The 18,402-nt window shown below is 39.6% G+C and overlaps 1 protein-coding gene across 1 annotated transcript in view; it reads right to left on the reverse strand.

The window, feature by feature from the left end:
* Positions 1 to 18,402, reverse strand: part of SLC28A3 (solute carrier family 28 member 3) — a 62,717-nt gene that overhangs the window by 19,230 nt on the left and 25,085 nt on the right. Inside the window, exons 7-11 of the mRNA XM_089494562.1 lie at positions 12,806 to 12,883; positions 6,828 to 6,908; positions 5,220 to 5,300; positions 3,151 to 3,276; positions 1,710 to 1,840 (exon numbers count right to left, since the gene is read on the reverse strand). Of these exons, the coding sequence (XP_089350688.1) occupies positions 1,710 to 1,840; positions 3,151 to 3,276; positions 5,220 to 5,300; positions 6,828 to 6,908; positions 12,806 to 12,883 (497 nt within the window). The remainder of the gene's footprint in view (positions 1 to 1,709; positions 1,841 to 3,150; positions 3,277 to 5,219; positions 5,301 to 6,827; positions 6,909 to 12,805; positions 12,884 to 18,402) is intronic.

The raw sequence follows: 18,402 nt of genomic DNA on the forward strand, positions 1-18,402 counted from the left end.
ACTTGTCTGGCTGTGGCTGAGTGTGATAACACCCACTTTAAAAATTAAATACAACTTTATCCTGTTGAGGATAAGTCGCTTCAAATTTAATGTGACAATCTCCAATTACTCAAGTGACTGTCAAGTGGAGGAGAGCCCTGCTATAGTAAGTGAGCTTCATCTCCAGAGTCTGAACTTCTGGGGTGGGGGCCCTACTGGGTGGATCTGCTTCATCTTCAGAGACCAAACTCTTCAGGGGCATGACAATCACCACATTTTAATGAGGATATAGAAAATATGGAACAGGTTCAGAGAAGAGCAACAAGGATGATAAGAACTATGAAGAACAAAACATATGAGAGGTTGAAAGTGCTAGGCTTGTTCAGCTTGACAAAGAGAAGATGGGGTGGCATGACTGCATTCTTTAAATAGCTCAAGGGCTATCACAGACAGGAGGGACAGGCCTGTTCCCTGCTGCTGCAGAGGGCAGGACCAGGTCTAATGGTTTTAAGTTATAGGAGAGTAGATTTCGACTGAACATTAGAAGAAACATTTTGACAGTAAGAGCAGTTCAGCAAAGGAACAAATTGCCTGGAGAAGTGGTGGGGTCTCCTTCTTTTATGTCTTCAAAAAGAGGTTGGACAGGTACCTGCTGGAGATGCTATTTAATTGAAGCAGGGGGTTGGCCTCAGTGCCCCATGAAGCTCCTTCCAATTATATGATTCTACAATTCTGTGATTCCATGTCACTTCTCAATCTTTTTTGCTCTAGACTAAGGATGCTCAGCTCAAATTTTGCATAGAATTTGGTTTCCAGATCATCTTGGTGACCTCTTCATTTACAACTACTAAACTTCTTCATTTACAGCACCTTTCTAGTGCATCCCTTGATGCACTAGGGACCACATTGTTTTTTCCACTGTAAAAATTCTGCTGTCACAATTACTACTAAAAACCTCAGTGGTACTCTCTACAGGTGGATGTAAGGCTCTCTTCACGCTACAAGCAGGGTGGAGCATTTATTTCTTTTCTGAAATGGAAGGGGGAAATGGGGCCTTTCTATGACTTCATGTGATACCAATGAATTTCAATGGCATGCTTGTGTTGCTGATTTTGGCAATTGTGGCAATAGGCAGTTAAATCAAGAGTGCAGGTAGAAGCAGATGGCTATATATTTCTATGGTATTCTTACAATTAATGGAAAGATAACATGGATGAAAAGATGCATTGTTCTGAACAGAGTAATAAACTTATTGCATGGCACTTGGAGGAACAGAACAGAACAGAACAGGGGGAAAACATGTGCTACTACATGGGGGAAGTCCCCAAGCTGTTACCCAGCTGTTCCATGGCAGTCAATTTTAAAGAACGATTCAAAATCGTCCTTCAAAATCATCTGCCAGTAACGGCTGGGGATTACCAATGGCATCAGTGGCATTCTCCCATGCTGTAACACGTTCCTCCCCCATTCTGTTCCGTTCAGTTCCATTCTATTCCATTCCCATTCCTCCAAGTGCTGTGTGATGAGCTTATAAATCCAAATTTGCCAGTAGGGGTTTTAAAAAAACCCAGTGGTGGGAGAAGAGGCTGCATACAGCCATCTAGTTATTTTCTACTCCTAGATGACAGATATTTCCTTAATGGTGACTAGTGTAACCAGTGAACATGTTTATATGACTTTTTCCTATTTTGACTAAATCTTGTTGTCAGGCAGGCACACTACCTCCTTACCCTTTCCCAAGGCTTGTGCCCTGCTGTAAAGTTATCTGGGGTTGCTCAGTCTCAGGCCAAAAGAGCTTGGCAATAGCCAAAGCTGCTGGTGCTGACATCACAGACGCAGTTAATAAGTGGGTAGCTGAAACCTGAAATTTCAAAGGGTAAAAAGATCACATTATATTCAGAAGGTGTTAAGGATTATTCCTCTGTAGGGTACCTTCTCAACTTGGCACCCTCCAGATGCCAGCACATCTGAAGGGGGTTATGATAGGTAGGACTATGTTGGGAGTTATAGTCCAATGCATCTGGAGGATCTATCTATCTATCTATCTATCTATCTATCTATCTATCTATCTATCCATCCATCCATCCATCCATCCATCCATCCATCCATCCATCCCTAGCATGCAACCCATGCACCTGTAGAAGGCAGAAGTTGAAACATTGCACTCTTGATATGCATGTTAAGGTTCTTTTTGTTAATCCCTTCAAATACACATGTGTAAAAAAACTGATGTGTTACTATGACAATCAACACATCAAAACATGAACTAGAATTCTTTTTCACTTTTTGCAATATATCTCATTATGAAAAATGACCAGGAACAGGTTTTTTTTTTTTTTAGTGAACTCTGGCTTTTTTAAGTTGGAGCGTGAGATCTTGTATACAGGAAGAAATCTGGACAGATTCTGAAATTCATAAATACTGTCAACAAAATCAGTTCTCCTAGGGCCATTCTTATCAAGGAGAAATGGCATCATCTATCTCCACACAAGAAGGTGGCATTAGCAGATATGAGGGAACTCCAAGATTTGCAGAACAAAAGGCATAAAGTGAAATACCCCAAAGGGCACATAGTGAGGAATTGGAATGGTCATTGAGCGCAGAATGCTCGCTCGGTACATTTGTGACACTTACAGGCTTTTAAAAAATGTGCACACCAGAAAATGCGTACCTTTGAAAACTGTCTAAAAATGCTTCAGTCAAAATAAAGCTGAATACAAAAGTTTGGGGTGAAAATATACAAATATTTATGTAGGATTTTTTTTTGTACAATTCTCAGAGTCAACACAGAATAAGGATAGAATGAGAATGCTGGTGTGATAACACAATGAGAACAAAATGAGAACATGGCTACTAGGTTTTCACATCCCTGGATGTCCCTGTTCACAACATAGCAATTAATCCATAGTGAAAACGTTGTTTTCATCATATTAAAAATTACCTGCTTTCTTCTATTTTGGATAGAAGTGAAAAAGGAAGGGGGAGGATAGTTGAAGGAAAAAACTGTGAACAAATTACTTGTTTTCAAACTGTATGGTTGGTGGAAGGAATAAATTGTTCAATTTAATGTTGTTTTCTACTATGGGAACACCATGGAGAAAGAGAGAGAGAGAGAGAGAGAGAGAGAGAGAGAGAGAGGTTTGGAAAATAACAGGGTGTTTACATTCTTACCCCAAAAGAAATATAGGCTCCTAAGACACTTCCAGCAATGGTGGCAAACCCCGCCGTCATGATGGCATGGAGTTCTGACTTTGTAACATAGGGCAAATAAGGCTTCACTAAGAGTGGAGATTCTGACTGGAAGATACAGGGAATAAAAGACAACAAAACAAGTAAATTTGAGACACAACTTCATATTGTTTTACGTTATTCATGGAATAGACTCACACTGTAATTACTTCAGCTCAACTTCATTCCCTCCTCCACTATAAACTAAATACATGTACAGAATCTTTTCAAAACTATGCCTTCTAGTCATGGCTGGCCTGTCTTTTGGTACACAGAGATGAGGATGTCAGCCAGAAGATTTAGCATATGCCATGAAAGGACAGGATTTTTTTGTCTGTTATTTAATTTCTTATGCTTGTATTTATACTGTAAGGAAGGGAAAGATGGTATTGTGAGATCTTCTGTCTTAGGTGCCCAGACAAGCCAACTAGCCTAGGGTATTGTACAATGTGCCTTGACTGTCTGTGGGTGTGTGCATGAGCGTGCAACTATTGTTGTTGTTGTTGTCATTGTTGTCATCATCATCATCATTTATTTATATTGTGCCATCGGTGTACACGGGACTTTACATAAATGTTCTACAACTGTTAATTTTGACAGTTTTTTGCCCTCAGGCTTACAATTTAAAAAGACATGAGACACATGGGAAAAGGGGGATGGCAGTAAGGGAGGGGATTAAATCATGCAGATGCTTGCTTCTGTTTTCTCACTTCAAGACTACAGTTGGGATGGAGGAAGGGCCTTTCTTCCTTCAGCTGCTGGCCCTAGGCATAATGAAGCTGTGCCCGCCTGTTCTTCTCTCCTCCTAGAGGCCACAGCAGTGACAATTAGGATGAAGGGAGGAGGCATGTGCCATTAGCTGCCCTGTCTCAGACAGCAAAATGTTCTAAGTTACCATTACTTCTATTGTTTGGCTGCTCCAGTACAGCTGTCTCTAATGTGTTCTTCCCTCATCAGAACTGCTTGTGCATGCAGCATTTTTCTGTAACTGATTGTTTTCCCTTATTATGTATCCGACCTTCCCCGCTTGATCACATTCCCTTTTTGAATGTATATTGTCAGGCATTTAGAAAATGCCTCCCTGAAGGCAGGCAACCATAAACACGACTGGATTTTCAGCCCCAGAAAGTGTGCTATGTTCCCTGAACCGATTGATATGGAAACCTGCTGGTGAGGTCCTTGTCAACTGCCTTGTCAATAAGTATCTACTTTGCCTTCTTTATATTTCTTAGTAGCTCATCTATCCCTTGGAAATGAGAAACTCTGGATATGAGTTTCTTTCATCTTCATCAGGGTCTTAGCTAATATTTTTAGCAAATATGGTGGAGAATAGTTTCAAAAGAAATATATGGCCTGGGGCCCTTTCACACTGCATAGTTATAACACTATGCCAACACTTTAACTGCCATGGCAACATCCTGTGGAATCCTGGGATTGGTAGCTTGGTGAGACAGTAGAGCTCTCTCATTGATAATTCTAAATGCTCTTCCCTAAACTGTAAATCCCAGAATTCCATGCAGCCATGACAGTTAAAGCGAATCATAGCTCCATAGGTGTGTAGTATGAAAAGGACACTGAGCACCAAGTCAAAGTTGGATAAATTCAACAGAGCCAGGATCCAGTTTATACAAAGACACAATGGCACAAAAGATGGAGGCTATATGGTGCCTTTGAGACAGCTCTGCTTAACCCAGCTTGGTACTCTCCAGAAGGTGCCTTGGAATGATGGGAACACATTGGGCTAGGAAAAGATGGCTCAGGTGATGTCAGTTTTCCCTTTTCCTGGTAGCATTCTGCGCAATTAAGATAACCACATTCTTCCCTCATTAAAGGAAACGCTTCAGTACTAGAGCATATTTAACTTCCAAAAGAAGGATATATATTTGTACTCCTTTCTCTCTTGGGGGAGGAAAATTGCCTTTTGTAATGACAAATCTTACCACATGGCCAATTTTTAATTCAAGAAGTATGCCCAAAGGTTATTAGATTATTTTTCTATTGCACAACCTTACCTGTCCCACAAATATATTGCCAGCTGCGACTAAGGATTCAACAGGACTTGTCCCTAAGGTAATTTGCATTACCCATCCAACCTAAGAAAAGAAAGTTATTATGTGGAAAATTAGTCTTCTGGTGTCCTCAAGCTGCTTAAATTACCATTTTCACACAGGTTAACACATTTTCAGCCTTCAAAGGGAATACCTTTTGGCATTTAATTCACATAAATATCATTTTATTACTATACAGGAATTCTCAAAAGGTGAGGCAGGCCTCCCTGGGAAGCAGGTGATGTTGATGGACTGTTGCCACCAGGGAAATGGAGTAAGTATCATTCTGCCCTGGGCTCAAGCTAAACTGCACTTTCCTGGATGCTGAGCAAACTTGACCTGTTAACAAAATTTTCATGAATAAATCTATTTATATTGAGTTGTACTGTCATGGGACTATATAGGGCACATTATCAGAATAGAGCTTAGAATAGAACTTTTTTGAATACACCACATAGAGGGATTCTGACATAAGTCTGGAACAGAATATCAGGGGTTGCATAATATAGGTTGAGTAGCTTTTGAAAATGTTAGTATGATACCCACAGAAACATGCATCCACTCAGAGTCCCCCAAAAACAAAACAGCCCAGGAATTTGACCCTACATTGTTAGGATAACCTGTCTTGGTCATGCTTGAGACTTTCTACCAGCTGTGTAAACATCTAAAAAAAGAAGAAATGTGTCTTGTATCAACCACTCTTTGCCTGATAAAGAGGCCCAGACAGGAGTTCAGCACTGCAGTGTGAAAACAGAACAATTTGGGTTGATGGAAGAGAGGTGATCAAGAAAGATGAATGGTAAGTGGGTGGGTAGGAAGGGGGAAACCTTAATTTGGATTCTGGGGCTTGGAGATCAAAAAGATAACTTTTTCAAGCTGTGGTTTGGACCAAGGTATTTTGGAACTCCCAGCCATCATAGTCAATACATAGTCATCACAGTGCTTCTTAAGCTATCTCATGTGGAGAACTGTCAGGTTATTTTTCCCAATGTGCCAGAGGATGGAACCATATTTGTGCCTATTGGTTACAATTGTTTCTTTCTTTCTTTCCTGGAAACTTGTTCCAGACTAGCAGCCAATAGTTCACAGATTGACTCTAGTCCACAGGGTCCTCTTAGGGTGTCACTTGGTGTGGTTTGTACCCCCTGCACCCCCTAGTGATGCTCCTGACCCAAATCAAACTAAAACCCTGGCCTGAAAACAACTAGATGTAACTTTCAGTCACTACTGAGACTGCATCTGTACTGCAAAAGTAATGCAGTTTGATACCACTTTAACTGCCATGGCTGAATGCTATGGAATTCCAGGATTTGTAGTTTTGTCATATATTTAGCCTTCTCTCTCAGAGTGTTGGGGTGCCACAACAAACTACAAATCCCAGAATTCCATAGCACTGACCCATGGCAGTTGAAGTGGTGTCATATGGCATTAATTTTGCAGTGTGGCAGTAGCCTGGGAGTAATGTTGTAGTTTGCTTAAGGGTTCAGCACTGACGAAATTGGCCTGCTGACCTGTGTGTGCCAAACCTGCTGTAGACTAAGAATGGAGTGAGAAAAGTGCTATAGCTTTTACCTTTTTAATAAGCCACTGCATGAATCCAATATGGTAGAGCATAGACATCACTGTGCTGAAGAAAATAACTATAGGCAGCACCTAAATTCGACAGAGAAGAGAATAATTTCCAGTATCAAAAATTTTTGTCTTCTAGATTTGCACACAGAAATAAAGGGATTCAGAGGGTCTTTATAGGCTATGGACTTGAAACAAGTAAAAATCATAGAACAACCTGTAGAATGAACAGCAGTATTGTTTGCAAAGATTATTTACAGGCTGCCACAATTCACAAGCCACCAAAAGCCTGGATAAATAAAAATAGCACTAAAATGTCATCAGCATAGATGCTGATGAGTATGCTTGGATATGAAGTTTATTAGCACAGGTGTTGTTGGAAGCGACCTTGGAAGGTGAAGGCACCTGGAGTAGGGCATCTGCCAATTAGCTTGAAACAGCCTTCCTCAAACCAATATCCCACAGAAGTCCTCAAGCATAGATCCCACAAGCCTGAGACAATGCTGCTAATGGCAATGTTGTTTTTTTAGGGATATGCAGTCTGACACACCTGGAAGATGCCAGGCTGGGGCAGGCTCTCTTAAAATAGAGGCAGGCTTTGATGGAAGGCACAGGTGCTCCTTAATATAATCTGATAATAGCCCAGAAGTAGATGAAAAGGTTTTCCATCCATCCCAACTGCCACTGCCCTGGGCTTGAAGAGAGAGGAAAAAATGATAGGCACGCCAAGGCCCAGAAGCAGATGAAAGGCCCTGGCCACAGAGAGAAATAAGAAGAGGCAGGCACAGCTCCACTGTGCCTAGGCTCAGAAGCAGCTGAAAGGCCCCACCTCTCTTCCAATATTGGATAAAATTTTGCAAGTAACCATTCTCAACTGCAAGAGCTAAATAAGCAAAAATCTCCAATCCTTTTACTAGGGGTTAATGCTGCATAGAGCATGAAAAGGACATAGAACAGTGGTTACTTCCAACATGGTGGTTTAACATTCAAGGTTTTCAGCACCTCCCAATCAGATAAACGTGTTAGAGATTTGCTAAACCATTATCGGAAATGGTAATACTGACTTGGATTATAGCCTTTTAGGCCACACTGACTGCCTAACAATGATAAAATAATGATTAATTAAAGCACCTCCCTAGCCACATATTTTACCTATTAATAAGCAATACTCCAACATTTACTTCCTTGGTTAGGGCCAGGTGTCCTTCACAATAAGGCTTTTGATTATTGTACCAAAGCAAAATACTTTGGGACTATGCATCACTGAGCAGGAACACAGAGTGCTTTTAAAATAATAATTTTAAAATTTCTGCCACATTCCAGGCTTGTTAGCAGAACAGAAACAGGAAATCAAAGCAGCACATCTGTGACCATCAGAGTGGCAGGTAATTAGGTCTGTCTGTTCCCTGCAGCACAAATCTACTGTGGCATTGGGTCTCAGACTTTAATATTTAGACCTTCAGCTCCCATAAGCCCTGGACCACCAGGAAAGCAGTAAGTGATTCTGGGAGTTGAAATCTGAAACATTTGAAGGACAAAAGGGTGAGAACTACTACTCTTTGGAATGCTTAACAAACCTGGATTTTGAGAGGAGGAGAATTCTATTCTCCTGTATAGCAGAAAAGAAATATTGAGAGATCTCTGGGGTGAACCAGGGATGAATACCCCCTCATCATTTTTTTAAAGCAATAAAATATTTATTGACATGCTTGATCAAAAGAAAAATAAAAGAAAGCACCATCCATATGGATATAGATAACCAACAGTGTTGGTGGAACTTTGGATGAAAGAAGGGAAACCAATTTGGAAAGGGCAGACTGCAGTATCACTTGGATGTGCTGAAATGGTAGCAGTGGCTCTAGTCAGTGGTGGACAACTGGGAGAGGCTAGGGAGTCTTGGAGGGCACCCCCCCCCCCAAAAAAAAACACCATTCAAAAGGCTTCCCCCACACACTAAAAATGAGCATAAAAGGACTTTAGGGGATGTGGGAGGATGTGCTATTGCAATCCCTGCTCTAGTAGCATTTAAACAAAAAGAAAGAGAAGCAGCTGATGCATCAAACACGGAAAAGGAACATGTGTTTGAATGCAATCACCCCCAGCATCAATGGGTTTTGAGGGATAATGAGAGAGATGCAGTCCCATGACATCTGGAAGGCCACAGTGTTTCTCATGCCTGCCATAAAAGAATATTAGGTATATAACCTAGTGCAGCTAGAAGAAGAGCTAAGAACCTAAAGGAGCCTGAAGGGCCTCCACTTCAGGAGCAAGGAGAGGAAAAAGAGAGAGTAGGAGCGAGAAAACAAAAGAAAGAGGAGTGGGGAGTGCAGTTCCTGGGGTGGTGAAACATCAGAAGCTCACAGGTTGACTAATGCAGTGACAATATGTCAGATGTTAATGATGCCAAATTATTGTTTTTAACTATATGGTCTTCACATTGCGACTACTTTCCCTCTCAATAGTACAGAAAAATCTAACTAGAACAAACAAACCAAGCCAGCAAGAACACAGAATGAGTTTCTACTACATTTTGCAGTTCAAGCCATCCATGATCTGAGGGTGAACATATTTATATTCTTCCCCTGCCACCACCTTGGAAATAAACATTTAAGCAGTTCATTTAAAAAAACCCAACACTTTTCTATAAAAAAAAACCCCTTACCGTATATTAGAAAACCAACCAGTTTTAGAAACTAATTTGTCAGCACTAAAACACTCTTGGTCCAGTGGGCAGAACCAAGCCTGGCATTTAAATATTAAAGCTTCTAACTGAGTTATAATTAATATGTTCTAGGATCATAGGTTTAAAGTCTGATAGAGAGCACAATCTATTTTGAGAAGTGTGAGGTGAAATCTATTATGTCACATGGCACAGAGATTAAGCTAACTGAGCCTTTTATCAGCTTCCAAGGAACCCTGTGTTCCTTTCCTACTGGTGAACACCTGCAGGTGTTGCCTGAGAGCTGAAATGTAACTTTTCAAATTGTTCTACTGTGATGTATATTTTTTTAAAAAAGGAAGAGAAATAGAAAAGATATAAGCTTTTGAACAGTTCTCAAAAATTGCCCCCTCTGGGATGGATGTAGAACGTGATGGGAACATCTGGTGGCAGCAGTGGCATTCCTCTGTGCTGTTAGCCCCATCCTGTTCTCGTCACATCCCCTTTTTGGAACGCGACGGGCCCGTTCTAGGGCCAGTGCGATAAAGTTCATGGAGACTAGCACAATTGGATCATTGACAGGTTTCGTCAGTCAATGACAAGGGATGCCCTAACTGTGCTTCAGGGATACAGCAGCTATGAGTTGGAGGTGTTGCAATGCAATAAGAATTGTTAAAGCTGCTTTTCCCCCAGATCTAATCATGGTTTAAAAGCTGTGTATAGTAATTTCCAAAGTCTTTGTTGAAATGTATTTGATTATGCTATGTTTTTATCTTTATTGTATTAATTCCTGTGAAATTAAATCACTGTACATTTTGCCATTAAGTTACATTTTTGTTAAGTGGTCTAGATCCCAGTCTTGGACATAAGTTCTTGTCTGTTGTTTGCTTGGGAAAGACATATCCTCTGGTAGCTGAAATGGATCTGCTCCTCATGAAAGGTACATTGCTTCCTAAATGCTTCATCATTACAACTCAGAGTATGAACTGTATTTTGAGAAGTAATTTGTTATTTGTTATTCATGATTTAAAAGAAGCATATGTTGCTAATTATTCAAAGAGCAACTTCTTATGCCACAGGAAATTTTAAATTATTTTAAATTATTACTTGAAATAATCAATGTAATAATTTAATTATCAAAGGTATTGCTATGTTAGGCTGGGAAATTAGTATGCAAAGAAATATTGTAGCATCTTTGAGACTAACTGAAAGAAACTGATAGCATGAGCTTTCATAGGCTTCAGCCTACCTCCTACTTCCGTGCATCTGAGGAAGTAGGCTGAAGTCTACAAAAGTCCATGCTACCAACTTCTTTCCTTCTGTTCATCTCAAAGGTGCTACAAGATCCCTTTGCATACATTTTAATTATCAATTTCATTAAATCAATTTAGGTGAATTTAAAATTTAAAAGCTCATCTAAGAATACCAAAATATACTCAAAGATTGCCAAAACTCCCCTAAAACAACAGTCCACCCTAATATTTCACGGGAAATATCCTTTCCAAGGGATAAAAGACGGAGTTGTGGGGTGGAAAATGAATATCTTGACCAATATACCAATGCTGTAACTGCTCAGTGGCTGAAGATAGATTGAAGTCTTCATGATGGGTATTCTATTACTTGTGATGCTCAAAATAAAGGTATGTAAAAATGAAGGGCCCTTGAAATGGCCTGGGCAATCTCCTCAGTCCAATGAATATGAGAGCTGAGAGAGAGAAAGAATGAGAGGCAAAATATCTTATTGCTTCATATTCTCTGTTCAAGTAGTGAAGAGATGTAAAGGGCTGGTTGCTGGGCAACATGCTGTTCTGAAGAGGTCAAGGATTACTAAGATCCAAGGAGAGAAGATCTTGGAGTGACATTTTATTGATTTCTTAGATGAGTTAGAGTACACATGTGGGCCAAGATTATCTTTTCGAAAAAACCCTCTTGACAATCCACTCAAATTTTCAGAATCTTCCCCCCTTTCAGTCAATAATTATTCTTAAAACCACTACCACCACATCAAAACCCCCACTCAAAATCCAAAATCCAATTATTAATCCCAGCCAGAGTAGCCCTACTTACTAGGAACTCATGTAAGTGTTGATTTACCAGGTTCCTATTGATAAAACTGATCTGCTATGGTTGGGGCTACAACTTAAATTTAGGCAAAAATACTCTGTGATAGTACAGTCAGCTTTCCGTATCCATGGATTCTTTATCAATGGATTCAAGCATCCACAGCTTAAAAATATTTAAAAAAAATATAAATTTCAAAGAGCAAACCTTGATTTTGCCATTTTTAAAAATAAAGGTCACCATTTTACTGTCCATTGTATTTGAACATGCTTGGATTTTGGTATCCATAGGGGTCCTGGAACCAAACCCCAGTGGATATCAAGGGCCCACTGTACCACAAAGACACAGGGGTATCATGATGTAGTGGACAAGGATTCTGGGAAAACAAGGTTCAAATCCCCACTCAACCAAGCAAACTCATCAAGTGAGCTTGGGCAATTCAACTCTCAGATTTAGAGGAGGGCTATGGCAAATCTCCCCTGAATAAACCTTGGCCACCCTCTCAAAAATCCACCATACTTATGATATGGTCACCATAACCTGGAGTTGTCTTGAAGCTGAAGTTGACTTGAAGCTGGCATAATAAAAAAAAAAATTATCAAGATTATATAAACAACAAGGTCAGCTTTGTGCTAGAGGTTTGCACTGTTTTTTTTAGCTTGTAGATCCTTAATAATGCTTATCTAAGCAAACATTACAGTTTTAGCCTATCTGAATTTGGATTTCCCTTCCCCAGACTCAACACCAGTGTGCTGGCCAATATATCTCACTGGGCTGAAATAGACGGCCCTTTTACTCGTATACCACCATCTGTGTGGCTTCGGAATGCGACGATACTTCATGCTCTGGAGCTGCTGGGAATCTGGCTTCAAGCTGCCCAGCTGCCCAGATATGGGCTAGCTTCCAGGCACTCCAGGGTAACAGTGTTTACATGCTGTACACCACTGGAACATCATGAAGCTGGCTTCTGGCTGTGGCACAGGCAACAAAGCCGGCTTTTTGCTGGCCAAAAAAGGAGCGGCTCTTCCCCACTATTTTTGGCCAGCTTCAAGGCAGATTGGGGCCATGGTGTGTGCTTTCTTCGGCTCCAATCCGGCTTTGAAAGGGGCGGCCTGTTTTGTCCCACTGTTTTAGCAGAAGATGATTGCCACTATTCTTCTCTTTCACAGCCCACACCTCCTACAGAAGAGAAGACCTGCTGAACAGAATCCTAAACAGAAATACTACTTTTAGGGAGAATAAAACACCACTTATGACTTACCTTGAAGGCAAAGAAGTGATCAGTGTATTTTTCTCCAAATACAAATTTAGCTCCAGCATCTGTGTATCCCAAGAAAGTCTTAAATGAAAAGAAAACACAGTTATTTAAAAAAAACAAACACAAATTAGCAACATATCCCTCCTATTAACTTATCAGTCACCTTGAACTAGATGTGTTTTAACTGGTATGCCTGTTTAGGTGGCCCTGTTCAATTGGGAATAATTAGTGGAACAGAGCCAGGAAAAATGCTTTTTTGTGTTAAGGATCACTCAGATTCTGGATTGTAATGATATTTACTCTTGTTAAAAGTAACTTTTCTGCAGTCAAATGCTCAGATTGACTATGAATAATATCTTGATAGGGAAAATACCGGAATCATGGAAAGAATCAGAAATAATTTTAATTCCAAAAGAAGGCAAGGACAAATTAGAGATTTCAAATTATAGACCAATTTCACTTCTTAATTTGGATTATAAAATCTTTGCAACGATTACGGCCTACAGACTTAAGAATTGTTTAGAAGTATTGATAGACTCGGATCAATGTGGTTTTTTACCAAAAAGATATATGAGAAACAATATTAGATATATATTAAACATCATAGAATATTATGAAAGACATAGTGATAAAAAGTTGGGTCTGGTATTTGTGGATATGGAGAAAGCCTTTGACTCTGTCAAATGGGTGGCATTGCTAGAAATTTTGGAAAAGATTAATTGTGGATTAAATTATAGAAATTGGATTTCGCAAATTTATACAATACAAAAGGCAAAAATTAACATCAATGGAGACCTATCAAAGTTAGTTGAGATTGAGAGGGGTACAAGACAGGGGTGCCCTCTCTCACCACTTCTCTTCTTGTTAATAATGGAAACCTTGATGATTAGGATAAAAAGTAATGACAGAATTAAAGGTGTGAAAATTAAACAATTTGAATATAAAATCCGGGCTTTCGCAGACGACGTCGTGATAAATTTGGAAGAGCCGCAAACTAGTATGGAACCATTACTGGATCTAATTGAAGAATTCAGAGCATTTTCGGGATGTAAAATTAACAAAAATAAATCAGCACTAATAACAAAAAATGTTAGAAAAGAAGAGAAGTGGCTAGAGGAGAAATCGGGAATTGCAATAAAGAAAAAAGTAAAATATTTGGGAATTTGGTTATCAAAAAAACCTAATGAATTATTTGAAAACAATTATGTCAAACTGTGGTTGGATATTAAGAAAGACTTATCGAATTGGAATAAGTTAAAACTATCGTTTATGGGTAGAATAGCTACAATAAAAATGTCTGTTCTCCCCAAAATTCTCCTTTTGTTTCAGATGATTCCTATTATTAATTCGAAGAAACCATTCGTAAATTGGGAAAGAGATATATCAAGATTCATTTGGCGGAATAAAAGACCAAGAATTAGATTGAAGCTATTGCAGGATGCCAAAGAAAGAGGAGGAATGGGATTACCGAACCTGCAATTATACTCAGAAGCTTGTAGCCTTATTTGGCTAAAAGAGTGGATGAGTTTAGAGGAGAGAAAACTTTTGGAACTAGAAGGAGAAGGGCTTAGTTATGGCTTTCATGCCTATTTAATGTATAATAAAGAAAAAGTTAACAAAATAATCAGTAATCATTGCGTGAGAAGGAATTTATTAGCGGTATGGAATAAATACAAAAGGCGGATTATTATTAAACTCCCGATGTGGCTATCACCCCATGAGGCTATATATAGAAAATAAATGATCAGAAGGGGAAAATGGTTCAAATATAGTGAATTGACAAAAAAATATATGGGTAAAATAATAATAAAATCGCAAGTAGAACTGGAACAAGAAGGATTTGATATGGGATGGTATGCATACAGAAGGATATACGAAAGAATGATGAAAGACCTAAAAGAAATTGGAGATGAAGAAAATAAGACAGATATGGAGGCATTATTAATCAATAATCAAGAAAAGGAAATTGGGAAAATATATAAAAAACTACTAGAATGGGAAATGGAGGGAGAAGTGGTTAAAGAGACTATGATCAAATGGGCAAATTATGTGGGACATAATATACAATTGGATCAGTGGGAATTTATGTGGATTAAAGGACTGAAACACACAGCATCGCAAAACATAAAAGAAAATTGGTTTAAAATGTTCTATCAGTGGTATTTAACCCCTGAGAGATTAGCTAAAATATATAAAAATAAAAACAATCAATGCTGGAAATGTGGAGACACAACTGGGACGTTTATCCACTGCTGGTGGAGTTGCAAGAAAATAAATAATTTTTGGAAACAAATCAGAGATTTAATAGGGGAAATATTACACATCAAATTAGAACTAAAACCAGAGAGCTTTTCATTAGGACTTTTCGATAATGAAATAGAAATAAAATTTGGAAAACAATTATTTTATATGATGGCGATAGCAAGAATCTTATTGGCTCAGAAATGGAAATCAAAGGTTATTCCAAAAAAAGAAGAATGGATAATAAAATTGATGGAAATTATAGAAATGGACAAATTAACACAGGTAATAAGGGATACAGCCATGGTGGATGTTGAGAAGAAAATTAATGATGAATGGCAATTGGTGTTTGAATATATGAGGAAACAATGTAAAGAAATAATACTGTAAAATAGTGATATCAATAAATTTGATGATAGATTGTACTGATTTGTTAATAATTTGTATGTTGATTATCTGCTGAAGAAGCGTAGTATACACAATGAAGTAATTGTAATAAGATAGAGAAAGTGAAGTATTTAAAGATGGAGAATGTACTTAGGAAAACTCTTAGTATAGAATAGATCAAATAGAACATATATAAGAGATACAAGAACATTATAATTCGAGCAAAGAGGATGGAAGTCTCAGGATGTGTGAGAATGAGTTAGAGTTGTATGATAGATGATAGTTTAGATGTAGAGGTAATTAGGCGATAGTAGATGATAAGATGGTAAATTGAGTTCCTTTTTCTTTTCTTTTCTTTTCTTTTCTTTTCTTTTCTTTCTTTTTTTTTATTCTCGTTAGTAGGTATAGGGGGTCGGGGGAGGGAAAGGGGGGTGAGGAATACGTAGAATAAATGACTTGGGAGGGGAAGGGTAGGGGTGGATGCCATGTTTGTGTATGTTTGTCGGACTGTATATATTTGTATTGTTTGTATTAAAATTTAATAAAAAAAAGTAACTTTTCTAAACTCAGTATTTACTCAAAAGCAAGCCCCATGGCATTTAGTGAAATTTACTAAAGTGTTAGTTTGTACTTTAACTTATCTGAGGTGGGACTTAGGGAGCTGGGTATGTTCAGCCTGGAGAAGACAAGGTTAAGAGGTGATATGATAGTCCTGTTTAAATATTTGAAAGGGTTTCATATTGAGGATTATTATTTTTATTATTAACCTTTATTTATAAAGCGCTGTAAATTTACACAGTGCTGTACATACAATCTTTAATTGGACAGTTCCCTGCCCTCAGGCTTATAATCTAAAAAGACACGACACAAAAGGAGAAGGGAGTGGTGGTGGGGAAGGGGCCTTTCTAGTAGGATAATACATATAAAATACATAGCAATACAGGAAATGATTCAATAAAACAGACAACAAAAGAACATCAAATAGCAAGTGACAGTTATGCAATGCCTGGGAACGCTTCTCTGAACAGGATGGTCTTCAACTCCATTTTGAAGCTGGTTAAAGAAGTGATGGCTCTTGCTCACGGGGGAAGAAGGTTCCAGAAGTGAGGGGCAGCGAGTGAAAAGGGGCGAATCCTAGATGGGGCAGAGGAAATCCTGGGCTGGGACAGCAGACCTTGACTACCAGAATGGAAGGCCCTAGTGGGAAGGTGAGGAGAAATAAGGTCTGATAAGTAAGGAGGGGCCAGTCCATGGAGGGCTTTAAATGTTGACAGCAGGAGCTTATACTGAATGCGGAAAGGGAGGGGGAGCCAGTGAAGGGATGCCAACACAGGAGAGATGTGGTCAGAGCGGTGGGTGGAAGTGGTAATGCGTGCAGCTGAATGCTGGACAGAAATTAAAGGACGGAGGTGAGAAAGAGGAAGCCCAGCCAGGAGGATGTTACAGTAATCCAGTCGTGAGATCACTAGGGCATGGACCAGGATCTTGGCAGCAGAGGCGGAGAGATATGGTCGGATTTTGGCAATATTGTACAAAAAGAATCGACAAGCCTTGGCTGTGGTCTGGATCTGAGGGGTACACGACAGAGAAGAATCAAAGATAAAACCAAGACTGTGGGCTTGCTGGACTGGTTGAATGGAAATGTTGTCCACAGAGACAGAAAAGGAGTGTTGAAGGGTGGGCTTAGGAGGAAAGACAAGAAGCTCCATCTTGGATTTGTTGAGCTTCAAATGCCAAGACTGTGAGACAGCTGTGAGGCAAGACGAGACTTGCTGTTCAAGCCTTGGAGAAAGGTCAGGGGTGGAAAGATACAACTGGGTGTCATCGGCATACAGGTGGTAGGAAAAACCAAAAGAGCTGATGAGTTTACCTAAGGACAGTGTGTAGAGAGAAAACAGAAGGGGACCCAGAACAGAGCCCTGGGGAACTCCAACAGATAAGGGAACAGGAGATGAAGTCTGACCACCTGCAACCACTGCAAAAGATCTGTCTGACAAATAAGATCTAAACCAGTTGAGAACAGAGTCTGAGAACCCAAGGTCAGAGAGTATGTCAACTAGGAGACAGTGATCAACGGTGTCAAAGGCTGCAGATAAATCAAGAAGGATGAGAACAGAGTAAAGGCCATTAGCCTTGGCCTGTAAAAGGTCATTTGAGATCATAGTGAGAGCTGTCTCTGTAGAATGCCTTGGGCGGAAACCAGACTGAAAGGGATCGAGGATGGAGTTGGGTTCAAGAAACTCAAGACAGCGCGAATAAACAACCCGTTCCAAAACCTTAGAAAGAAAGGGGAGAAGAGAAATCGGACGATAGCTAGACAAAGAGGAGGGGTCAAGAGAAGTTTTTTTCAGAATTGGGGAAATGAGAGCATGTTTGAAGTCCAACGGGAAGAAGCCTGTAGAGAGAGAGAGAGATTGAAGGTATGGAGAAGTGAGGGGAGAAAAGAGGGAGCTATAGAGATTAGATGATGACTAGGAATTGGGTCAAGAGAATAAGTTGCAGGTTTGGAAGAGTTCAGAAGTGTAGCGAGTTCATCCAAGGAAGCAGGAGGAAACACAGAAAATTTGTTAGGTGAGGGCAATAGAAGATTATGAGCAGAAGAAGAATCAGGAGGGACTATCTCAGAGCGAATAGTGGTAATCTTTGAGATGAAATAATTAGCAAAGTCATTAGGAGAGAATGATGAAGAGACAGGAGGAGAGGGAGGTTTAAGCAAAGAGTTGAAGGTGGAGAACAAATGCTGCGGGCGCCTCTCATTGGCAGAGATCAATGATTTGTAATAATTTTGTTTTGCCATAGACAGGGCGTGTGGGAAGGAAGAAAGAACAAATTTGAAATGGATAAAGTCAGCTCACTGTTTGGACTTTCTCCAAAGACGTTCGGCTGTTCTAGAGCAGGACTGAAGAAACTTGATAATGATGGTAATCCAGGGCTGAGGTCTAGTCTTAGAGGAAGAAGTGCGTGCAGAGACA

Source organism: Sceloporus occidentalis, unplaced genomic scaffold, assembly GCF_023333645.1.
Source record: "Sceloporus occidentalis isolate IW3139 unplaced genomic scaffold, rSceOcc1.0.p SCAF_73, whole genome shotgun sequence".
Lineage (NCBI taxonomy): Eukaryota > Metazoa > Chordata > Lepidosauria > Squamata > Phrynosomatidae > Sceloporus > Sceloporus occidentalis.